The sequence below is a fragment of the Euprymna scolopes genome, chromosome 33, assembly GCF_053919585.1.
Source record: "Euprymna scolopes isolate OS-2025 chromosome 33, ASM5391958v1, whole genome shotgun sequence".
In the NCBI taxonomy this organism is placed as follows: domain Eukaryota; kingdom Metazoa; phylum Mollusca; class Cephalopoda; order Sepiida; family Sepiolidae; genus Euprymna; species Euprymna scolopes.
In genome coordinates, this window is record NC_136514.1 from 32,316,615 (window position 1) to 32,343,875 (window position 27,261).

General features: G+C 34.3%; 1 protein-coding gene across 1 annotated transcript in view; it reads left to right on the forward strand.

Moving 5' to 3' along the window:
• Nucleotides 1–27,261, forward strand: part of LOC145258188 (xylosyltransferase Oxt-like) — a 545,527-nt gene that overhangs the window by 385,046 nt on the left and 133,220 nt on the right. The window contains exon 3 of the mRNA XM_080116075.1: nucleotides 11,796–11,924. Coding sequence (XP_079972201.1) covers nucleotides 11,796–11,924 — 129 coding nt within the window. The remainder of the gene's footprint in view (nucleotides 1–11,795; nucleotides 11,925–27,261) is intronic.

Sequence of the window (27,261 nt, forward strand, 5' to 3'; positions counted from 1 at the left end):
ATTTAATGAGTTCAAGAAGGGTTTATGTACTGTGAAATTATGTTTTGATATTAAGTGACTCCAGAAAAGATTGATATGCCTAAAAAATTGTGGTTTGGTATTAAATGACTTTAGAAGGGGTTGATATGCCATTAATAAATAATTTAAAAGCTAGTGAGTTATAAGTTGTTATTTTAAGCACTGAAACAAAATATGTATCATTTTCATTCCATATGTGTATTAGAAAAAAAAATGCGACTTAAATAAGAGAAAAAAAAAACAAAACAATCTTTATTTTTTTACAAGTTTAGAGTTTCAACGATGGAAACAACCATGAAAGATTTTAAAACATTTTTTTTTTTTTTAATAATTAATGAAAATTAAACATATTTTATTTATTTTTTGTTTTCAAAGGATCTTTTGTGAAAAAACCTGGACAAACCACCAAAAATATTGCTCTAAATATATTTTGCTTAGGATTATTGTCTATTCATTATGTAATAGAAGAATACCCGTCTCAGCACTGGTGTACAGGATGGAACGATAAATTTGTCACCCTAAAACACCACCTCAGCTTTATTTTAAAACTTTTATTGGAAAAATCAATTCAGGTAATTTGATTATGTAGTAGAGCTGAAATCTAGTCAATGCAGACGCTTTCCACTTCAATTACGGCCTCGGTACGGGTCCACAACTGGGAACATACCTTTTCCACAAGCGCTGGCGAGAGCTCGGCAAATACTTGGCAAATGGCGGCAATCAAGCTGGCTTTGGTGTTGTGATAGATCATGTTGGTGATGTTCTCGACGTATGATCAAACTAAGTAGTCCAGCAAGTCCAGGTCGAGGGAGAAGTGGGGCCATTGAGAAAAGGGTACAAAGTCGTAGCACTCCTTCTGAAGCCAAACATGGGTTTCTTTGGACTTGTGGGTTGGTGTCGAGTCCTACTGCCACACCCAGGGTCTGCCAGCAGCCACCTAATTGCACCAGGGTATCACCACACTCTTCAGCACATCCAGATACATTTTGATGTTGACTTTCAAGCCGACTTTGAAGATGTGAGGTGGCATGATGTGGCCCTTACTTAAAACCACACCAAAGACCATAACCATGGCTGGAAACTTTTTCATCACCCTGGGCATGTTCCTGTTATTTGTTGCAATCCCGCGATGCGTTTTGAGAGTGCTGGCAATGGTCCTGTCGTCATAACTTGGATCGGTAGAGAACATGAGCTGTACAGTAATGCATCTCCGATCTCGGTTGTTGAACATTGCATCGCTTTCCTTGTGGTTTGTACACAACTGGCTAACTAGTCTGCAACAAAAAGGAGAGTTTCACTTAGAATTGAATTTTACCTAGTTCTTTATCTGGTATGCCACAGATCCTCGTAGACAATTCTAGTATGAATTTTGGGAGCCTTAAGCCAGTGTGGTTGACACTAAGAATACAATTGCGAATTACTTAAGACTTCTACCCGGTCATGACTGATGGAACAAGAACATGCTACTCCCCTGGATTAAATAAAGGGTTACGTTAGAACTTGTGTATAGACAGAAAGGTTCTTGAATTTGATACGTCTGGAGAAGGTCGAAAGTTACATTGGTCAAAACGTTGTGAAAATGAAAACTCAAGATGGGAACAGGTAGAAGAATCGTAATAATACAAATTATCAATCCTCATCTCAAAAATTCATAAAAAATTAATTTATACACAAAAAATCTAATTACTGACGTAATTGTATGATTTTTTTTTGTGAATAATTGTGTGTACACTGGAGAAGAGGGTCAGTATTTCGATACTATTATGCATGAATTACGAAAGAAAATGCCGACTTAATTCTTGCAAAATCTATTGTATAAAGAAGAGTTGTGTGTGTGTGTGAACATTGCTTAACTTCGGTGATCTAACGAGAACATTAAGCCTGATCATTACTAAAATGGGTGACCATTTGGCAGTTCCAGGTGCTGTATGTGCTCTTAGCTTATCTTGGCATTGTTTCCAGTCATCTTGGAACAATGCCAATTCAGGAGAGGTGTGGTTGGGGATTGCGCAACCCTTGCCTCACAACTTCACGTGCAGCTACCCTTACAGAGGGTATCCATTGTCTTTCGAGACTGAATGGAGGTTTCTAATTGTGTGTATGTCCAGCTAGAGAAAAGTGGACTGAGGGGAGGGGAAAGAGAAAGTTGGGGGGAGGGAAACAGAAAGATAGAGATGGATCGGTACCTATTTACAATGCCTCCCCACGGGACAGTTAGACATCAGGGTCGTTTTTTAATGTAGAGAAAAGGTACAAAAATAAAAATTGTCTTAGTCGTGAAGGATTTCTCCTCCACTGAAAGAACGAGAAATGGAAGTGCCGCATCTGAAGAACAGATACTACACTTTGATCCTGGCCAAAAGACCAAAAACAAAAAAGATAAATACTGTCTCTTCAAAGTAACTGATACAATTCTTTTTTTTTTTTTTTTTTTTTTTTTTAAACCCAAACAAGGCAAATTGCCACTTTGGTGTAGGGGGCTACTATCAGGGGCAACAACTACTGGGGTACTATGTAAGGATTTGGCCAGCAAGATGTTGGTTCACGTTACACTTGAACTTCTGCAAGTCAGTACAGTTGGGGAAACAGGGACCTGGAGTGGAATTCCAGAGTCTAGTGGTTCTGGGGAAGAAACTATTGGAGTAGAAAGGTCTTTTACATCTAGGGATCTCTACTGTGTGGGGGTGGGATTTAGCTGCCTGTCGGATTTGTCGAGGGTGTCTACGTTGTGGGGGCACAAGTTATTGCAGTTCACCAGAGCATTCACCATTAAAATACTTGTAGAACAGGTAGAGGGATGCAACATTTCGTCAATGGGACAGAGGCTGAAGCTTAGATGCCAGTTCAGGGCCTATCAGATTGGCGACTCTCTTTTGAACCTTGTCTAGGAGCGAGAAACTAGTAGCAGATGCACCAGCCCAAATGTGACAACAATACTCCATACATGGGCGAATGGTGGCCTTATAGATGTACAGGATACTTTCAGGTATTAGTAGTTTTCTAGCATGGTAGAGAGAGCCTACCTTCTTTGCAGTGGCCCTGGAAATGCTTTCAATGTAATTGTTCCAACTCATGTTTCCTGTGAACGTTAGGCCGAGGGGTTTGAAAGATGTACTCTCAGATAAAGAGTCACTGGCCATTGCTATTGGTGGCAGAGAAGGTCTATAATTAGTGTGAATACTGGTGAAGCATAATTGTTTCCGTCAGAAGGTATACATTAGTGTGCATGTGTGTGTATGTATATATATATATATATATATATATATATATATATATATATATTTATACATTTCAACATGTATTATTGAAAAGCAAGGAGAGTTTCTGCTTTATGACTTTCTTTTTGATTTGATTTTTGTGTTAGATATTGTGCTTCGGTCAAACAGTGTTCGATATCATTAAATAAAAATTATATTTACGATAAAATTAGATGAGGACTCTTCCTCACCCCATCATCCCGAAGAAAAATGCAATTCCACTTTTTAGGTAATTAATAAATTTTAGAATTTATATCAGTAATCCTATTAGAATCAGTAAATACACTGGAATCGCCTCATCACTAGTTTTTCTAATGTAAATAATCTTTGGCATATCAACCAAAGTATGGGCAACTAATTCTACAATCTGCAAATAAAAGTAGATTAACGATCTTGCATATTTATCGATCCAAGCCACTTCCGGTTTTGAAAGTTGTCAGAAGTAAACGGTGTTACTTAATCTGAAAACCCCAATATATTGTGTTACTTTACTGAAATCGATTAGTTTTTCACAATTGACCGTTTGCTTTTCTTTTGCATTTATTTACTTTATTACACGCAAACAGTTCATATTTTTTTAAACTATGTTAAATAAACATTCATTTTCTTCCCCATTAATTTTATTCATTATATTTATTAAAGAAGAATTCATTATTTGGATTCTTCACACTACTCTTCTCATCTTGGGTATCATGTCCACAACGTTTCAGTCGATGTAACCTCTGACCTTCTTCAAATGTATCTTCTCGAACTCTGGGAATGTTTCTGTCAAACTAGAATTTGGACAGAATTTTGAATGCAGCCCTTTATTTACTTTATGAAGGTAGCATGCTCTTGTTCCATCAGCCATGACCTGATAGAGGTCCTAATTAATTCACAATTGTATATTTTAGTTGCCCAAAAATGAATCTTCAATATTAAGTACTTTACCACTATGCCAGGGGTCCTTGCGAACAGTTCTAGTACGAATTTTGGGAGCCTTAAACACCTATGCTACTCTTGTGAAGTAAATAAAGGGTTCCGTTTGAAATTCCGTCTTAATTCTCTAGTTCGACAGAAACATTTTGAGTTCGACAAGACACACCTGAAGCAGATCGGAGGTTACATCAACCTAAACTTGAAAATAACACTTAAGATGAGAACAGTAGCTCGAAAAATCCAGAAAATATGAAACATTAATCCTCATCTCAAAAATTGAGAAAAATATTTTACTTTCAGTTATAATTAAGTAAATAATTTTTGTAAATATACATTTATTAGAAAAAGAAAACAAATTCGGTAAATAAGAATATTTCAATGAAAATAATCAGTGTCTGAGTATTTTTATGAGTTGACCTACATTTTCATCGGGGTCTTCAGATTAAATAACACCGTTTACTTCCGATGAGCTTCAAAACCAGGACTCCCTTGTATCGGTAAATATTCAAGATCACCAAGAGATTTTGGTTGTTCTTTGTTATTGTATCGAAATCTGACAGCAAAAAAAAAAAAAAAAAAATGAGTTTTCATTAAAAGAAACAATGATAGTTACTTACTTTTTTTTTTTTTATCAATTTCAACAATAAGCAATGTTATCTATCTAATTGTCATGTCACAATTAGTTAAATATTTTTGCATTATTACATAAAATATGGACTCTGTACAAATAGATGATTGTGTGACATCCACCATTAATTGTAACGAAAAGGACAGTTACTTCCCATGACTTGATGCTTTTTATTTATATACACACTTCAAATTTTTTCAAGAACAACTGGCCCACGGCCACTTGTCCGCGCGCCCTCCGGGGCCCGAGTGACAAGATCAAAGTGTAGTATCTGTTCCGACAGATACTGCAAGCTATGACTAGCAAAGACCAGCTATGACTAGCAAAGACCAGATGTGGGGGCAACCCCACATGCCTGACCTTTAACCAGCTCCCACTTCCCACCTCGAGCTGGTCCCCTTTTTCCCTTCCCACTCTCTTCACTCCTCACATTAAAAATTGGCCTTGTGCCTAATTTGCTCGGTGGGGGAGCAAATAAATACCAACTGGCCCATGGCCCTTCGCGGCCCGGGCGTCAAGATCAAAGTGTAGTATCTGTTCCGACAGATGCTGCAAGCAAAGATCAGCACAGACCATATGTGGGGGTAACCCCACATATCTGACCTTGGTCAATGTAGGGGCGACCCTTCATACCAACAGTGACTATCCAGCTCCCATTTCCTACCTCTCGGGAGCTGGTCCCCCTTTTCCCTCCCCCCTCCCTCTCTCTCCACATTAAAAAATGGCCTTGTGTCTAATTTGCTCAGTGGGGAAGCAAATAAATAAATACTGCAAGCAAAGACCATATGTTGGGGTAACCCCACATATCAGACTTTGGTCAATGTAGGGATCACCCTACAGACCAACAGTTACTATCCAGCTCCCATTTCCCACCTCTCGGGAGCTAGTCCCCCCTCCCTCTCTCTCCACATTAAAAAACGGCCTTGTGCCTAATTTTCTCAATGGGGAAGCAAATAATTACAACTATTTCATTTATAATTAATTTTCTATCTTATCGTTTTTCTGAATTTTTGGATATTTTCATTACTGCGATATGACCATTCAGTAGATACTAGTGTTGGGATGACCAATCGACATCTGAAAAATCAAAACATTTGGGGATATCGGAATCGGAAAAGAATTGTGCCTATTTTCCAATGCCAGAAGCGATTCTTTTCGTTGTCTTTTTAATTTGATTTTATTTAAAGCAAAACCTTCCGCTACTGGTAATGATGATAAAGTAAGAAATATTTATTGATTTTAAACTATTAATAAAACTAAAATCTATAAATCAGCACAAATGTGTTTCTAGGTATGAGAAAATATCTGCATATTTAACATGTATTCATATGGAAAACAACAAATTTATAGTTAAATGTTAATAGATCTATAAAGAATCGGAATCAGTAAAAAAATATTGGAATCGTCCCATCACTAGTAGATACTATTGGTATCACTCGAAATTCGATATTTCGAATTTAGAACTTTGTTACAATAGTGTAGAAGAACCCAAATTTCTTTTCATTTACTTTTGAAATTTTTTTCATATGAAAATAAATATAAGTCCAGTGGCATTTCGAATCCGTGCACGTCCATACAAATCCGTCGCTTTTGCTAGCTATTGACAGTTTTTAAAAATGTATTACCTCCCTTGCTAACATAAGCGTCTTTTAAAGCTAAAATTGCTAATTTATTCGAAAACTATTTTCTTTAATAATTGATTTTCTATCTTATCGTTTTTCGTAATTTTTGGATATGTTCATTAATGTGACGTGACAATCCAGTAGATTCCATTGGTTCCACTTGAAATTTAATATTTCAATTTTCGGATTTCATAACAAGAGAAGAACCTATTTTTGTCAGAGGTCTTCAGATTAACATCCAAAACAATGGCAGAATCGTTAGAAAGTGACCTCCAGACCATAGTGAAATGGGGCCGCCAATGGCTGGTAACATTTAATGCTGGTGAAATTAAGCTGTTCTCCTTTAACAATTACAAGACGCCTTTTCACCAATATCCATGACAAATAACACTTTACCTGAGAATTCTACCTGCAAACTCCTCAGCCTAACATTCACGTGCAATATGAACTGGAACAAATACATTGAAGACATTGTGAAGATTGCTGCAAAGAAGGTGGGTTCACTCTATCGAGCTGGAAGATTACTCACACCTGAGAGTATCCTGTACCTCTACAAGAGCACTATTCGCCCATGCATGGAGTATTGTGTTCGACATCTGGGCTGGTGCATCTAGGATTAGCCTCTCCCTCTTGGATAGGATCTAAAAGAGTGTTTTCAGTTTAATAGGTCCCACTTTGTCAACTAAGCTCCAACCCCTGTCGCATCACCTCAACATTGCGTCTCTGTGCCTGTTTTACAAGTATTTTAATGGAATGTACTCTGATGAACTCGTTGCGTTTGTGTCCCCTCGATGTACATATCACTGATAAACCAGCTTAGCAACAAAATCTCACCCCTTCACTGTTGAGGTCCCTAAATGCCAGAAAGCTTCCTACTCGAATAGTTTCTTCTCTTGAACAGCTAGATTTTGGAATTCCCTTCCTGCTACCTCCATCCCTGACTATACTGATATGCAGAAGTTTAAATGTAAGGTAAACCAACATCTTGTTAATCTTTCCAAGGCATGGTCCAAAATAGTAGTATTTTAGTAGCCCAAGTGGCTATACGTCTTGTTAGGGGGTGAACGCGAGTTACAAAAAAACAAAAAACAAAAAAAACTTCCAATGAGTTTCCAAACCGGAAGTCACTTGGATCGATAACTATTTAAGATCATCAAAAAATTTCCTCTCATTCTCTACAGCCATTTTATTTTTCTCTTATTTTTTATTTTTTTAAAAATTTATTTTCACTCATGTCCATATGTTTACATATAGTTCCTATTTACTATGCCTCCCCACGGGACAGAGTTAGACACCAGGGTCGTTTTTTAACGTGGAGAAAAGGAACAAAAATAAAAATTGTCTCAGTCGTGAAAGATTACAACTAGTTAAAAGATGGACAATATTTCCATTCTAAACAAAACTCGACATCCCTTTTCTCCTGCAAAACAGATAAAAAAAAAATCTCTGGCTGCCTTTTCTTGGAATTCCTCAAGACATTCAAATCAAGTCTTGTGATTGTGCTTATTATTACTCCCTTCCCCATCCTGTGTATGCTGGCTGGCTACGGGGGTGCGGTGCGGCGGCGTCTCCATTCAATCAAGTGAATTGTGTCTGTATGAGAGATTGAGAAAAACAAAATTAATTACCGGCTTTGATGAAGTTACTTCTTTGTCTTGCTTGAAGTAAATCTACCAAATTTATCATCAGCCTACACTTAGCCTCTCTTATATTATAATGCATCTCCATTGATGTACTATTTTGCTTCCACCTTCTCCCCCTATGTACATTTGCGAGGATATAAAAAATATATCTATCTATATCATAAAGTAAAGCTGAGCTATTTCTCGAATTTTGTCATTAATAGCTTTCAATATTTGATTATGATTAATCAATGCCTTTATCCATTGGCTCATTCTAGTGTACATTTTTTACACTTTAAACTTAGTCGTATTTATATTTGTAGTATTACTAATATATGTGTGTATGTATGAATACGTGTGTATGTATATATATATATATATATATATATATATATATATATATATATATATATATATATAAATTCTAGGCGCTCTATGTGCTCTCCGCTTATCTTAGCATTGTTTCAGTTGTCTTAAACCTCCACTTGCCACTGGTATTTTACAACGCCGACTCAGGAGATGTGTGGTTGGAGATTGCAGAGCTCTTGCCACAAAAAATCCCACGCGCAGGCACCCTTACAGTGGGTATCCATAGTCTGTCAAAACTGAAGAAAGCTACTCATATATATAATTATTTGAAAGTATATTGACTGAAACAGATGGCTGGTTGTAGCGACCAAATGTAACTGTTTCCCTTCGAATAAATAAAAAATATTTTGCTCTTGTTATCGAGCACTATCTAACAACTTCGTTGAGTTCATTAGTTCCTACTTTTGAATATCTAAAGCCTGGATATATATATATATATATATATATATATATACAATTACATTGAAGGCGTTGCCAGGGCCGCTGCAAGAAAGGTGGGCTCTCTCTACCGTGCTAGAAAACTACTAACACCCGAAAGTATCCTGTACCTCTATAAGGCCACCATTCGCCCATGTATGGAGTATTGCTGTCACATCTGCGCTGGTGCATCTGCTACTAGTCTCTCGCTCCTTGACAAGGTTCAAAAGAGAGTCGCAAACCTGATAGGCCCTGAACTAGCATCTAAGCTTCAGCCTCTGTCCCATCGACGAAATGTTGCATCCCTCTGCCTTTTCTACAAGTATTTTAATGGTGAATGCTCTGACGAACTACAATCACTTGTGCCCCCACGACGTGAGCACCCTCGACAAACCCGACAGGCTGCTAAATCCCATCCCCACACTGTAGAGATCCCTAGATGTAAAAGATCTTTCTACTCCAATAGTTTCTTCCCCAGAACCGCTAGACTCTGGAATTCCACTCCAGGTCCCTGTTTCCCCAACAGTACTGACGTGCAGAAGTTCAAGTGTAACGTGAACCGACATCTTGCTTCCCAAATCCCTACATAGTACCCCAGTAGTTGTTGCCCCTGATAGTAGCCCCCTACACCAAAGTGGCAATTGGCCTTGTTTGGGGTGAAAATGTAAAAAAAAAAAATTTTAAAAAATATATGGTCAAGGGTGTGAGTTCCATATAGAAACGTTGATTTAATTCGAATAAAATAAAATACACATCAAATGCACTTGAAAGTCAAATCACAATGTAATACTAGGAAAATAAACAAATATTTTACTTGTTTGAAATTTATAACATAAATATATTTCGGAGCTAGACTCCATCCTCAGTATGCTGTTTTCTTTCTTTCTTCTTTCTTTCCATGTTGCAATGTTGAAAAAAGAAATGTTTGTAAAGAGCCGCGTGTTGTATCTCAGCGGTTGTATTCTGAAATGTTGGAACTGTGCGTATTTTATTCAAGTTAAATCAACGTTTCTATAGGGAACTCCTACCCTTGACGTTATTCTCGGGTTGACTATGTAACCTCCAACCTTCTTCAGGTGTATCTTGTTGATTTTGGGAATCTTTCTCTCAGACTCTGGAAGCCTTCTTTTGAACTCAAGAATTTGCACGGAATTTTGAATGAAACCTTTTATTTAGTCCGTGGGGGTAGCATGTACAGTTTGAAATTCTTTGTAGATTCCCGAGTTCAGCAGAAAGATTTCCGAGTTCAAAAACAAGTCGGAGGTTACTTCGAGTGAAATATTGGGTGTTTATTTCGAATTACACTTATTTAAAAATACAAAACTATAGAAAAAATTTTTTTATGATGTGCATACTCGTGATGGAATGAAGATGTCTTCTTCCAAAACTCATGTAAATTAATCAAGTATTTTTTTTAACTAAGAAAATCAACATTTACAATTTTTAGCAATTAAAAAGTTTTAATTATTTTGAATACAATGAAAATCTCTGTAGTCGAATTGAATTGTCACCCTTACATATGAAAACAAAATGGCAGCTCCTTCATAAAATTTGATTTTCTTAGTTAAAAAAAAAAAAAAAAAAAGAAGGAAAACTAAATAGTAAATTTATGTAATTTTTGGAATATGACATCTTTGTTCCGTGACGAGTACATACATCATGAATTTTTTTTTTTTTGTATCTTTGTTTATTTTTAATAAGTGTAATCTAATATATAAACGGCAATCTGTCTGTCTGTCTCTTCAGAACTAAAAGTCACAGAATACTGCTAGGAGCCTCAAACGATTGACTTTTTTATGGGTCGTTCTTTTATGGGTGCTTAGCCAGTTAAAATAGTTTTTAAGGGGTCAAAAATGGATCATAATTGAAAAAAATCGTTAAACATTTTGTACATTCATCTTAGTTTATTTTTAATCAGTTCATATGTGTGTCACGTTGGTAGAGTGGTAACGTCACCAGCTTTGAATGCTACAGTTTTGCTTTCAGTTCTAGCTGATGGATACTTTTTATCTTTTTTTTTTACTTTCGAAATCCCGACTTTATAATAATATATACGAAATCTGGACAAAATAAAATATCATATTAAAGCACCCCACCCCACCCCAGTTCTAAATATGCACCAAACGTTAACAACCAAGAAGAGAACAATAATCAGAAGAATCCACATTATCCGAATAATTAATCCTCATCTCAAAAATTCAGAAATTATAGATGTTTGCCATTGTCTTTTCATTAATACTAGTGGGGGTGGGTGGGCTGGCATTGTCCGGGTGTTTGGACATGAAAAAAAAAAAGTTTTGGTAGGTAGGCTCGAATCTGAAGCCTTGAGATGCATAGCCTGATAACTTACCGTGATGCTATGAGGGCAGCAAAATTGAAAATGATTGAAATCAAACGATTAAAAACTTAAGTGGCATGTGCGTAAATTTAATGAGGTCAAGCATCATGCCAATAGGGGTAATGGAATCACGCACCTAACTTTGGCTGGAAGCCAGTTTCTGCGTATTTGTTTATTTCCCCAAGATATTGGGGAAAACCAGCTCCCCATAAAAAGGGGAGTGTCCAAATGAGTAGCAATTGTCTATGATGGGTTTTCGCAGCATTGATCACACCTGAGGTCCCTGTCAGGATTGCCAGGGAGGTTTGTTTGCTATATGGAGAGTAAAAAATGTGTAAAAGTCGCTCAAATAAAAGATAGACGTGACCTTGTTTTGTAAATCTTAGATATTATAATCTAGCGAGTATATAAAAAGTTCTAAGAAACAGTAACCACCCCGAGCCCCCCCCCCAAAAAAAAGCCTTTGCCGAACATACAAAAAATGTGCAGACACTAACACACATTTTCACTTTTCTATTATAGATTTTTCTGTATTGGATTTTTTAAAACAAATTTCACTGTTTCATTTCTAGACATGAAATTAAACTTTATCTTCTCCTGTTGCAGGTAATAACACAGGTGTCTACCTCGGATGCTATCAGGATTCACATGTCAAAAGGGAATTGGCGGGACACCACAAGGATTTCCCCGAAAATAATTCTCCTGCAGTCTGCATTGCTCACTGTCTACGTGCTGGTACGTACACTTTTTAGTTATTTATGATCAGAAATGTCCAATGTTAGCCATCATTGATTATTGTTATAATATATGGTTTTTGAGCACTTTAAATATAGCAGTAAAATGTTTATGTAAGCATATTTGAAGATATTTGTGAGCACTGATCCAATAGGTCAGAGAAGAACTGCTAACTAGCAACTAGATGGTTGTTGCTTCGATTCCTGACTCCAGACGGGTATTAGTCTAGTTACACTGTTGAGCTGTGATACATCGAAACTGTCTGTTTGTGCATGACAAAATATATATATATATATATATATATATATATATATATATATAATGTGCATAAATGCTATACACATGGACATGCATATTTTTACCGTCATCAGCATGTATTAGGATCAAGCTCCTGACACCAGTATCTGCAGTCTGGCATTCTGCAGATCCTTCTGTCATGAGTTCGATCCCAACCCATGCTTATGATGGCTGAAAGCTAGAAATCTGCATGTCTATGGGCATACAATCTATGAGCATAATAATATATAATAATAAAAAATAAATTAAAATATGTCCTCTAAAAAAAATAAAGGGCAACCTATTCATACACACATCTGAATAACAAGAGCTTATAGCTCTTTAATAAATGCTAGTGGTGAAAAAAATGAAATGAATAAATACCAGCATTTCGAAGATGTTAATGTCTCTATAAAACAACAACAAATCATATATATATATATATATATAACTACTTCATTTATTCGCATAAATTTAATATATGAAAGTATAGATTTATGCGTAAACTTCAAGTATTTACTTCAAAAGTGCTCAATACGTAGGTAGAGCTAGTTAGTAATTTATAAAATATATATGGCGATTAAGCTACACTGAATATTCTGCGTTTCATCCAACTATAGGATTCGTCAGGCTTATGCGCATAAGCCTGACGAATCATATAGTTGGATGAAACGAAGAATATTCAGTGTAGCTTAATCGCCATATATATTTTATAAATTACTATATATATATATATATATATATATATATATAGTGTTTACTTGGACAGTGCTTAATATATAAGTAGAGCTAGGTAGTAAATTTTAATATCTATGGCAAATTAAGCTATACAGAATTGTCCAAGTTTCATCCTCACAAGGATTTATCTGGCTATTGGATGGAATCAATCTTACTTCGTGTTTTCGTGTTTTTATATATTCCTGTGGTACTGGATTTGTCAGTCCAACGATCAAATTCTTTTTTTGTTCACACACCCATTCATGTAGCCAATGGGCAAACGTTTGTCAGGCAGAGTTTCACTTGACCTCTAATTCACCTCTTTCTTTATTCATTTTTGGTGGGGATGGGTATCTCTTGTCTTTGGATTCAGAAGTGACTTAGGTTTAATCTGGATTCTGTAGGCTTACATTTTATACTAGTTTATTTATTAACTACTAGCAGGAATGGGGACACCCAGCATTGTCCAGTTTTAAAATCTTAAAAATATTTTTATTTTATTCAGATTTTGTATATATTATAATGGCCAATTTTCGATCAATTATTGCATATGATATTCGACCCAATATATAGTCGTGATTTCAAAAGTAAAAACAAAAGAAAAAAAGTGACTTGGGTGGCATCAGAATTGAAACTGAAAACAAAATTTTAAAGCAAAAAATGAAGACAGACAGACAGACAGATATAGTGAGTTTGATAAACGACTACTACACTGAGTGAATATGCCGTATTTATTACTAGCATGGGTACCTGGCGTTACACGGAAAAAAAAAGTGGTAATAGGAAGGCAGGCTCGAACCTGTACCATGAAGGAGGAAAAGAACGGGGGAAAAAATGTGACATCTTTGCTATTACGACCACCGCCAAACTGGAAGTGACATAGGTTTAAAGTAAGGCTAAGCAATCAAAAAGAGGGGATGACTTTCGAAAATATCGGCGAAAAAAAACAACACTTCCTTGTAGAAAAGTGGCCAATTGAGGGTGAAGGAATTAATGTTTTTAGCCAATTTTTCTGTATTTGTCGTCTGAAGGGTCAAGCTTCAAAACGATACAGATCTTGTGAAAATCCGTCGCCTCTGTCGAAACTTTTAGGCAGACATGCAAACATACATACATACATTAATATATTGGTAGCTCAAATTTTTGACCCAAACCGATTAAAAAGCTTGCCTAGGTGTATAAGAATTTTTGTAGGAATTTTTGACACCCCTAACACGAAACTGCGAATAAAATATAAAAAACTCGTAATTTCTCTTTTAAAAGTGGGTTGTTTATTTTCTTTATGGATTATACTTCCAAAATAAACTGTTAAAGTTGTATAAGAAGTAATAGAAATATTATTGTTTTATTTTTTAAAAAACAGTAATGAAATTAATTGAATTTTACGAGCTCAGTATTTTTAAATTTTTAAACTTTAAAAATCTATCAAAATTTTTCTATTGATTCTATTTTTACGATATTTTCAGGGTTGATGTGAAATATTATGCTCTTTCCAATAAACTGAATATAATATTTTAGGCAAACTTTTTTTTTTAACCCCCCCCATTTTGAAATGTCTATTAAAAAGTAAATAATTAATTTACTCACCAAAGTTTTATATATCACAAATTGAAGATAAAAGATCAATAAATAATGTATTCAAATTTAAAACAAAAAAAGAAGTGTTTTTTTTAGAAATTTACCTGTAAAGTCCGAAGTTTAAAACTTTTTTTTTTTTTTTTTTTTTTTTTAAATTTAACCTTAGTCTTTGCTCCTTTAATTGAAAAAAAAAAAAATTAGGGTTTGAATTACATTTTTCGAGTAGTTATAAACTTGGAAAGACAGGGGGTCGAATTATTCAATATTTTTCACGAAGTTTCTGACACACCTAAAGCTTGCCCTATCTCTGAATACCCTTTATGTAAAATTTCAAATGTTTAGACCAGAAATTGTCTGAGTAATTTGGTAGACCGCATAGGTCAAATTTTTTTAAACTTTGACCCCTATTATGACCACTTAACATTTATTGTTTTGGGCTCAAATCAAGTTAAGTTAGATCCATGTCCAAGGAACCTATATATAAAATTTCAAGTGTTTAGACTCAAAATTGTCGGAGGAGTTTGGTAGAGTTCTCAAAGGTCAAATTGTTGTACTTTGACCCCTTAACAGCCAAATTTCTGGCCGAAAACGGATTGCAAAGATTTTCCCAAATCTCACTACCCTGTATATCAAATTTTGAGTCTGTAGACTGAAAATTAACAGAGTTATTGTGTAGGGAAATGTACACAGACAGGCACGTTCACTTTTATAGATATATAGATTAATGTTTATACTCTAATTTACATGAGTAAAATATTTTTTTTTTTTACATAGGCATCACCACTTATCAAGGCCAAGAGGCCACTCAAGGATGAAAATATGGTAAATTTGATAACTTATATAGAACGGCTCATCAAGAACTTATTTACGTTAGACTTGAACACAACCATATTGTAGTCAGCCGGAAAGCAGGAAAACGGAAGACAATTCCACAGGCGTGCAGTTCTAATAAAAAAGCTTTGTTCATGGAATCTACGTTTAGGTTTAGGCACAGATAAAGAGTGGGGGGAATTATTGATAGTGTTTACAGCTAGACGAGTGTTTCTTGTGAAAGTTTGGCGAGGGGGGACCATAGACTGAAGCTCAGTTGAACACCTTCCATGAAAATAACGATACATCAGAGACAAACTCGCAACATCTCTTCTGTGAGATAGAGGTTGCAAGGAAGAGAAAAGGACATCCCCTACGAGGCTACGAAATCTATTTTGAACTCTATCAAGGCAGAACAAGTACTTTCTAGTAGCTCTTGCCTAGATGTGGCAACAATATTCCATCCTTGGACGTACCTGGCTCTTATATAGATAGAGAATAGCATCAGCAGTGAGATATTTACCAGATCGATAGAAAGATCCCACCATTTTTCCAGCGGCCTTGGCAACAGATTTGATGTACGTGTTCCATTTAAGATCAGGAGTAAAGGTCAAGCCCAGAAGCTTGTCAAAACTTGAGGCCTCCTGAAGACGAGAGCCATTCATTTCAATTGATGCCAGATGTGGATCAGAATGTTGATGATGTAAAGAGAGAAGCTTGGTTTTAGATGCATTAAAAGTAACCAGCCACTCCTTTCCCCATTGTACTACGTGCTCAAGATCAGAGGAGAGAGAATTGGAGAGAACTTGGTCGTTTACTGTCTTAGATGTTCTACCATAAATGGTAGTGTCGTCAGCATAAATGTCTACAAATGATGTAAGGATGTGATTAAAATATTTTTATGTTTTTTCAAATATTTTAGCCTCTTAAAAAATAGTTGACCCCCCCCCTCCTCTATAAAATATATGGTTCTTGAATCGTAAGCTGCTTCGACCATTTATATTGGGCAACCAACTTAAAACGAAACTTGTTTAAGAAGTTTTTAAAACGAAATTGGAAAATCTGGTATATTGTGAAAATAAAGTTTTTCATGATCGACCGATATTTTTTGCATAATTAATAATAAACAAATGAATAAACTAGTATAAAATAACATGTAAGCGAAAATCAACTAGATTAAAATAGGTCACTTCCTTACACAAAGAAAAAAAAACCCATCCTCACTAAAATGAACAAAGGAAGAAAACGCTGAAAAAAAAAAAAAGAAGACAATTTAGAATTTAGGGTGGAGTTAGTTCCACATATAAATTTAACATAGCAATGACCCCCCCCCCCAATTTCCAAACCGTTCTAATTTTTAGGTTAGTTAACTAAATTTATTCCCATTAACCCTAAATTCAACCGGCACAGTTATAAAACTACTTGTAATCACTTTGTTTTTGTACTAGCTGGCCGCCTGACGTTGCCCGGTCGTTAAATACACATAAATATTATATTTTAATTAATACAAAAACTGAGACATGTGTTTGCGAGTATTGTGTTTTTTTCTAAACAGTTCACTTCTTATATATTATTTTAATTGGAATTCATTATTGGGATAAGTATTGTTTATATTAATTTATTTTATTGCGGACTATTATTCTCATCTTTATTGGTTGTTGTTTCACAACGTTTCGGCCAACTATTCCTCTGGCCTTCGTCAGATGGTAACCACAATGGATAGGAACTTTGAATCTTCTAACTGCATTCTCAGCAATCACTGCCATCTGGGGCCCGTGCCGCAGTTGATAGAGACGTTGAATCTCTACGGTTCCAGTTGAGCATTGTCTGAAGATAGCGGTTTAAATTCTACCCAAAAGCCGGCCAGAGGCTTACTTGGCTAAAACGTAGTGAGACGACAACAACTACGAATGGCAGTAATTGCTGAGAATGCAGTTAGGAGATTCAAAGTTCCTATCCGTTGCGGTTACCACCTGACGAAGGCCAGAGGAATAGTTGGCCGAAATGTTGTGAAACAACAACCAATAAAGATGAGAATAATAGTCCGAAATAAAATGAATTAATAATACTCATCTCAAAAATAATAGTCCGATATAAAAATAAATTAATATAAAGTTCACTTCTTGTAAGTAGAAACAAAAAAAGAGAAAATACTCAGGCTAAGCTTGAAACCAAAACCTAAAGACAGTGATTCAGGTACAATAACCATTCAGCCACTCTCTTTAAAAAGTGTTTTTAAACCGATTTATATTTACGGAAACTGTAATGTGAACCATTCACGCATGCACAGTTATGAAACAGCAAACATTGGAAAATCCAATGAGTCCCATGTACCAATTTTTCGATTTTGACTCCTTAGGAGTCCCTTTTGTTCGGATGAAAACTCATTAAAAAGTTTACCACATGTCTGAATCCTCTATATACCAAATTTCAAGCCTTTAGATTAAGAATTCGTTGAGTATATAAGTTGAGAAGTGTCCTCACACATACACATTCTCACTTTTATAGATATACTACCAGAAATCCAGATGTTGCCCAGAATTGAATGATCAACATTCCTATATTTTTATTGTCATCGAAATCCGTGAAATTGCCTGGGGAGGAAGCTTCACATGCCTCTATGCAGTAACTTAGTCCAAAATATATGTTATTCTACATTGCACTCTAGAGAACCTACTGTTTCTTTTATAAAATTATTTTATATAAACTTCTTTCCAGTTAACACAAAAAAAAAAAACATTATGAAATTTATGTGCAGGGTTTGAACCTACAGACCATGTCATGCAATAAAAAAAAAATAAACGTAAATTTTCTTTGCAGTTATTGAAAAAAAAAAAAAATCAAGAAATTTACATGCGGAGTTTGAACCTATGTCATGCAAAAATAAAACAACAAAAAAACCTGCTATCAACTTACCCACAGTAGAATTTTCACGGCCCGTTGTTCTATTATTGTTGCTAAGTGACGACATGGAAAAATGGCTTTACTGATGATAGATAAATTAAAATAACGGTTTTGATTATCGGTAATTATCAGGGGTAATCTGGGACAAAACTTAACCAAGATCACTCCCAGGCTATACACTAAAGTTCTGTAAATTTTAAAGAAAATCTATTCAGCCGTTTTGGGGTCTATAAGGAACGAACTTACACACGCACACAAAGTTGCATTTATATAATTGTAGAGATAGATTACGGTCTAGACTTAAAATTAGCACTAGAAGGCAGCATGCTTTTATGACTTTTCACAATTTTACGATAAAGTTTGATCAGCTACAATTACATGGTCAAGATTTAAAACAAAACTGCCTTCATGACCTTAAAATGCTGTCTCATCTGAAACGTATGATAATTTTACATGAAATTTGTATGCGAAACTAATTTTTGTTGTTTTATTTTATTTTTACCACTAAATTTTTTTAGGCGTTTTACATTTAATCACATTTTTCTTTTATCGTGAATTAGCATAGATTGCTAGACTCTAATAATAGCTTATTTGCTTTAACAACAAAAAGTTATACCTGCAAATTGACGAAAAAATAACTTGAAGTTTTTCAAGCTTTTCACATGTAATCTATAATATAAATCTCACCTGTCTGTTTAAATGTATGTATGTATGTATGCTGGCCTAAAACTTTCGATAGAGGCGACGGATTTTCACGAGATTGGTATCATTTTGAAACTCGACCCTTCGGACGACAAATATCGAAAAATTGCCTCAAAACATTAATTCCTTCACCCTCAACTGGACACTTTTCTACAGGGAGAGGTAGCAAAAAAAACGTTCTTTCTTGAATTAGTTTAAATATAAAAAAAAAACAATCTAATTTCATTCACGTGGTCATAGACCAGTCGTTATAGTAGCAGCATCGTCCGAGCCGAGATATCAGATATTTTTTCCCGATTTAGTTTTTTTTTTTTTTTAATATATTGAGCCGGTTATTTATGCCATTTTTTCATTCATTTTTTTTTAATTTTTCCATCACGTTTGCTGTTTTTTGTTTTTGTTTTTCCAATTTTTTTTTTTAAGAAGTTTTAACATCGTTCACTTATTCTTTATTTTGCATCACGTTCGCTGTTTTTTTTTTTTTAATTTTTTTTTTTAAAGTTATTTAAGCAGGGCTATTACGCCCGCTTATTCTTTATTTTCCATTTTTTTTATTCCCCTCCCCTCACACACACACCTGGGCAACGCCGGGTACTTCCCCCCCCCCGCTAGTCACAATAAAATTAGAATCTTATTTAGTGGGTAGTAGATGAGTGTTAATGTACAAATTTGCTCTTATGTATCTATTATTAGCGTAGTAGCTTTAATGTATGTGCATGTGGTACGGTTTCCAGACTATAAATTATTTGATAGGGAGATCCTATTTATTAAAAATGAGGATAGGTGATAGAAGGTGATTAAATTAGTATATAGATAAACTAATTTGATGTTCGTAGTATGTTATCACCTTCTATCCCCCTTTTTGATAATTAGGATCTTCCGACCGTCAAAGATGCAGCGTATATATAAAAAAAAAAATTTTTAATAAAAAAAAAAAAAAAAAAAAAAAAATGATGTCGCCTTTGGGGCATACGTGAAACTAAAATATACCTTCTTGGTCTTCTGGCTAGTATCTAAGGGTAGTATCTGTTCTGTCTAAAGATGATATGATGATATTTCTGTGTGCGCCGGTCTGCATACATGGAAATATGTCACAGACTCCTATAAGGATATTGGAGATAAACCGTAATGGCCAGACACTACACTAATCAGATTACTTAGATAAATACTTTTACAGTTTTAAGGGCTACAATAATATTGCGGGGTCTCTGTTCACACTGAACAGCAACAGAATGCCCAGTAGCAATATATTGCATATGAAAGATGCCATTGTGGAATTTCCACAGGTCCTGCTAGTTATTATTATTATTATTATTATTATTATTATCATCATCATCATCTTGGTTTTACTTTTTACAGTAAACCAAATCAATCTAATCACCGAGTAAATTTTTGTTAGTAAGATAAAAAAATATGATCAGTCTTTGCTTTGACAAAGTGGAGGCACAGAAGAGTTAACGAACCACTCCACCCTTCTCATATTAAGAGTGAATTTCTAAATAGTAAAATTATTTGGCAAATCATTTTTAACATGAGTGGGGGACTTTGTTAACTATTCTGTTTCTTATGTTGCATACTAATCGCTGACTATTTTCAAATGTAGTTGGAAAAATACAAACAGTATTAATGGCAAACTGTTTTAAAAGAAATAAAAAAATCTTCCAACTTTAATCAATTACAAAAAAATATCTATCTCACTCACTACTTAGAATGTAACGATAAGATTGTCGTCATAGAAAAGACAACATGATTCCATTTCCATTTAATGAAAACCATTTTTTTTTTTTTTTGCAAACCATCTACTACTTGACCAGTTGTGTACAAATCCCAAGAATGATAGGAGCCTTCTATCATGTCTGAAAGTGACACAATGTTCAACCAGCAAGATTGGTTGGTGGTTGTTTTTGTTTTATGGCATATCAACCCTTTTCGGGTTATTTAATGCCGAATCCAAAGATTTTGAAGAAAAATTTTTTTAATAGAATATATTTGTTGTTTTCACGCCGGTTTCTATTTAACCCATAGTTGGGACCCTAACAGGTACTACCACTCTGGGTCAGAGTGGACCTGGGAGCAATGGTAATTAAAGGGTGGCTCCACACTCCCCAAAGCCACAAGCTGGGACCTCACCACTGGATATAGTTTAAGGTCATATCCAGGACCCCTATTGAGGGACTTTTACCCTCTGCAGGGGGGCAGTCGGCGTATTCTAATGCCCCACAGACAGGGCCCCAGCAAGATTGGAGATGCACCGCTGTACAATTAATGCTCTCTACCGATCTAAATTATGACAACAGGACCATTGCCAGCACCCTTAAAATGCATCGCTGGATTATCACAAATAACAGGGACATGCTCAGGGTGATGAAGACAAAGTTTGCGGCCATGGTTATGGTCTTTCGTATGGTTTCAAGTAGTGTTGGGACGATTCCTAATTTTTATACGATTCCGATTCCGATTCCGATTCCAGGAAAATATTGATTAACGATTCCGATACCAAGTACGATTCCGATTCCGATTCCTAGGGAATTTATTGTTTTGAAATATACCAGGTAGTTTTATACTTATGGTCGGTAGTTCCCAAATATGTTCCCTAACTTTGGAAGAGATATTTTATGTCTACACCGTCGTGTTTTGGATTAAATAAAATTATTATATAGCAAACTAAACGGAAAAATTAGCAAAATTTATTCTAGAGAAAATTTTACTTAATTGGAATACAGAAAAAAAAACTCAAAGAAAATAGAATTTATCCTTCAGAGAAAAAACAAATAAAATAGAATTTATATAACAGAACAAAAACAAGAAAATTAGAGAATAAATACACACGATTCATTATTTTGGTCCTCATAATTAACAGATTTAATGAATTCAATAAAAAAAAATATAGCCGAAGAGAAAGAAAATATATACTAATTAAATATAAAAAAGATAAATATTTAATTTAATAATTTATAAATTACTGTACACATAGATTCGAAAAAGTTGTCAAAAAACAAATATATAACAAACAAATATTATCAAAGGCAAGATAAGTTACTTTTCTACCAAACTGGATACATTTTTTTTTGTTTTTATTCAATGTAACATGTTTATTCAGCTTGAAAAACATGCAGTGTTTACCGATGTATTGGAAAATTCAAAATGGCGCCCGACACTCTCTTTAACATGGTAAGTTCGGGAAAAGGTGCTATAAATAATAAACTAGACAAAAAACTATTAAAAAAAACACCGAATATATATCAAAATATGTCACGGTAACATATATTGAGCGAGTTTCTAGCAGTATTTTGTGTAGTTTATTATTTATAACATCTTTTCCCAAACTTACCGTGTTAAAGAGAGTCTCGGGCGCCATTTTGAATTTTCCAATGCATCGGTAAACACTGTGTGCTTTTCGAGCTGAATAAACATGTTACATTGAATAAAAACCCGAAAAATATATCCAGTTAGGTAGAAAAATAACTTATCTTGCCTTTGATAACATTTATTTGTTATATATTTGTTTTTTGACAACTTTTTCGAATCTATGTGTACAGTAATACAAACCCAACTATAAGTCCTTAGTAAAATTCTATTTATAAATACTTTTTAAAATGAAATTATTTAATTAATCGTAAATATTATTTAGACATAAAAATTAACTGATTACAAAACCTTTTAAAAATATATATATTAATTTCTTTTTCGTTCGGCAAAGAACTGCGCAAAACACTTTTAATTTTCAATTTAAAATTCTAGAAAAAAGATTATATTATTCTGCTTTTAATATAATCAAATTCAGGGTTTTATCTTTCTGGAGGAAAAAAAATAATGGATTTTATTTCAATGAAATTAAAAAAAAAAACTTGACTGAATTGAATTACCCTTAAATTAACGAAGGGAGTTATTTAATAACTTTAGGTTTGGAAGAGATAGGTATGGGGTCGATTTTTTTGAAACTTCAAAAGAAACCGACTACTGTCAAAGCTTTGCGAAATAATACAACGTGATCAATTTCATTTTAGAGATATTTCTTTCAAAAGCCTTCTTTTAAAAAAAGAAAAAAAGTATATTGTTCTATTAAACCTTTTACTGTTTAAATAATTTGACTTTGCTCGTTTTATTTTAAGAAAATATAAGTTGAAAAAGCATTTTCATTCAGTATTAGAAGATTTGTCAGTAAAAAAAAAAAACAATCGCCAAAAAGATAAGCGTTTTTTTTTTATTTTTACTCGCAATGTAGAGCCCTGCATACTTCTTTTCAAGTTAACTCTTTTGTAGTTTTGATTACAATTTCCTTGGCCTTCGGGACAAGATCGAAGTGTAGTATCTGTTCTTCAGATGCTGCACTTCTATTTCTTGTTCTCTTTCGGTGGAGGAGAGATCCTTCACGACTGAGACAATTTTTATTTTTGTACCTTTTCTCCACGTTAAAAAACGACCCTGGTGTCTAACTCTGTCCCGTGGGGAGGCATAGTAAATAGGTACAATAGATCTGAATGAATGAACCTTGTAAGGGAGGGGCAGGGGCACTAAGCATTGTCCTGTTAATAATGAATTTCTTTGGTTTCTTTTTATTTCTCTCTTGCGGTTAGAAATATCAGGAATTTTTTTTTCTTTTTTTCAACATCAGACTAAAAGAATCGTAATGAAGGAATCGGAAAATTAAGGTATTTTTTAACGATGCGATTCCGATTCCGATGCCTCCCAAAATACACGATTCTTACGATTAACGATTCCGATTCCGATTAATCGTCCCGCCACTAGTTTCAAGTGATGCTCACATTATGCCACATCACATCTGTGAAATCGGCTTGAAAGTTAACACCAAAGTTTATCTGGATGTGCTGAAGGGTGTGGTGATCCCCTGATGCGATCAAGGTGGCCGCTGGTAGACATTGGTTGTGGCAGCAGGACTCTACGCCGGCTGAGAAGTTCAAAGAGACCCAGGCTTGTCTTCAGAGGGATCATGGCTTTGTGTACCCCTTCCTCCTCCCTCGACCTGAACCCGCTGGACTACTTTGTTTGGTCATACGTTGAGAACATCACCAACACAATACCAAAGCCAGCTTGATCGAGTTTCATGTGCGTACTATTAATAAAAGTGCCCGTACGAAAAAAGTCTGGAAATTTTGCTAATTGTTATCCTCTGAGGGTAAGTACTATTCTTTGAAATTCCACCGAAAAAGGAAAAATCTTTTCCTCTGTATTCCTTGTTTCGATTAATAAATGTTGTATTTGGAAAATTTTAACTTCCTTCTTAAATATATACTAGCTGGCTGCCCAGCATTGTATGATTAAACATATTTTAATTTATGCAGATTGCGTCTGTATTATTACAGAATCAATCCTCTATTGATTATTATCTATTAGGAGGAATAATTTTCACGGTGGACTAACTCACAAAAAAAAAATATTAAGAAATAATAATGATAATGTCGTTCATCCAATTCTGTCTGTGTTTGTTTACAATATCACGCCAGCTGATATTTGAGCTCGACAATCTTAAAACATAGTCTTTCTTCTCTTAGAGATAAAAAAGAAGAATTTTTACATGAGAATATTTTACGTTACACCGGCCAAGGGAAATAATAAAATTCTAAGAGAAGAAAGACTATGTTTAAGATTGGATTTTGTCTGATTTTCGATACTCATCGGATGAATTTCTGTATAAAACATATCAAAGAACACTGTCAGACATATAAATTACCTTTGTGTAAAATTTGCAAAAGATAGGTTCAGCCGTTTCGAACCTATGATGGAGCTCACATACGTGTGCACAAAATGACTTATATATAATAGCATATATATATATATATATATATATATATATATATATATATATATATATATATATATATATATAGTAAGTTATAAAATGTATATGGCGCATAAGCCTGAAAAATCCTACAGTGGATGAAACGTGGAATATTCAGTGTAGCTTAATCACCATATACATTTTATAACTTACTAACTAGCTCTACCTACGTATTGAGCACTTTTGAAGTAAATACTTATAGTTTACGCATAAATCTATACTTTCGTATATTAATTTTATGTGAGTAAATGAAGTAGTTATATATATATATATATATATATATATATATATATATATATATATGTTATAAAAATATATATGGCAATGAAGCTACACAGAATATTCCACGTTTCATTCTCGTGATTATTCTGTGTAGCTTAATTGCTTTATATATTTTCATTACTTACCTATTTATTGACCACTGATGAAGTAAATACTGAAAATTTACGCATAAACTTGTATATTTGTATATTAATTTGTGATTAAATGAAGTAGTAATATACCTCTCCCTCTCTCTATATATCTCTATATTAATAAAATGGTAATGATTGTTCTCTTCTTCACAATTGACATTATAGCTATGAAACGCAGACGCCACATAAAAATTTACCTGACAATAATAATTCTCTATCTATATAAAAGCCAAGTACGTCCAAGGATGGAGTACTGCTGCCAAATCTCCTATAGTAACGATTACTACGACACTATCCCATCGATAACTGTACACGCAATAACCCTTATCCCCGAGTGGCTTCTGGGCTTTGATAAGTGGTGACCACCATGTAACAAAAAAAAAAAAAAGAAAAAAAAAAAGAAGAAATTTTAAAAACTTGAGCTGTACAATAAGTGTTTTAACATCAAAACTAAAAAACCATAATAACAAAAAACCATAATAACAGGTTTCGGTGATTTTCTGACGATTTACAAATCCTTTCTTTTTCTATATTTTCTTCGTTGTTATACTCTTATTATTTAGATAACCATTCTTAGCATGGGGAGGAGACTTTTTTCTTTTTTTTTTTAACAATTCTGTACTTTCATCTAATAATTTAATAACAGAATGCCGTACAGTTTTAATTTGTCTTGAAAATATTTTCAAAAATAGTATGGTACAATAAGTCCTCTGTGATTTTCTGATGCTCTACAAACTTGTTGTTTTGTGGATAATTTCCTAATAGCTTAGACCGCCATTCTTAACATGGGGAGTGGAAGGTGTTTTCTAATTTGTGCGGTACAACAAGTGCATACACTCCAAAACTAAAAACATAATCACAGGTTTTGTCGATTTTCTGGCACTTTAGAAATTCTTGTTTTTTCTTTTTTTTTTTTTTGTTGTATGGTCTGCGTGGCAATTTCATACTCATCGCATGTAAAAGAAAGTTCTTTTTATTTGCAGGCATCATGTTTCACCACTGTATAAGTAAATTTAATATAAATTACTCAGTCTAGAAAGATTTCTCATTATTAATTTACACCAGAACCAATGGTTTTACAATTGACTTTAGTATCCCTACATTTATATTTTTTTGTTTTGTACTTTTATGTTGTAGGTTGTCCACAATATTTTCTTTGTCTTTTGCCTTAATGCACATTTTTGTATCACACCTGCCCTTTTTACATTTATTTTCTACAAGATTTTTGTTCTTCCTTACATGGACTAACAACCTAAGTGTGTGAGTTTCCATTTCAGGTCATTACCAATCAGTTAATCAAATCAGAACAAATTTATCTCGGTTTATAAGAATTTCTCCTTCATTGCAAAAACACCAGAACCAATGGTTTTAGGCTAAATTGGAATATGTTTTTGTAAACATTCCTTGCTCATGAATTTCCTTCATTACACATTTTTTTTTTTTAGAAATTTAACTAATGTTCAATTTTACATTTCTGTTTGTTTCACCATTGCTTAAAATATTTCTTTGTAAACATTTTTTTCCCCCCATTATAGGGTTGGGGAGCACATTTCCTTATTTTAATGTTGCCTTATGTTGAGGGGAGGAGCTCGATTAACACCTTACAAAACAAAACAATAATTTATTATATCATACCTGTTCACACTGAAACACTTATCACAATATTCTGTGGATCTATATTAAAAAAACCTTGTTAAACTTTGTGACATATTTCCATTCTATGGAGGTCAGTGCGAACAAACACCCAATAATTTTATTATACCATTCCTATTTAAGTTAAAACATACTTATCAAAGTATTCTTATGTACATCTATATCAAAAACACTTGTAAATGTTTTTTTTAATTTTAAAATTTTTTTATTTCCATTCTTTGTTGACCATGCGCGAACGCAGATCCCACAATTTTAATGAACCACCGTTCTGCAGGATCAAACATACTCATTCCTGTCTCGATACATCTTCTATCATTATATGTAATCAGTTTTTTTAAAATAGTCAACCATATAGGAGCCTATTCGTGACCAGACACACACACACACACACACAAACACACACACACACACACACAAACACACACACACACACACACACACACACACAGACATTCAGCTTTATATTTTAGATTAGGTTGTTGCA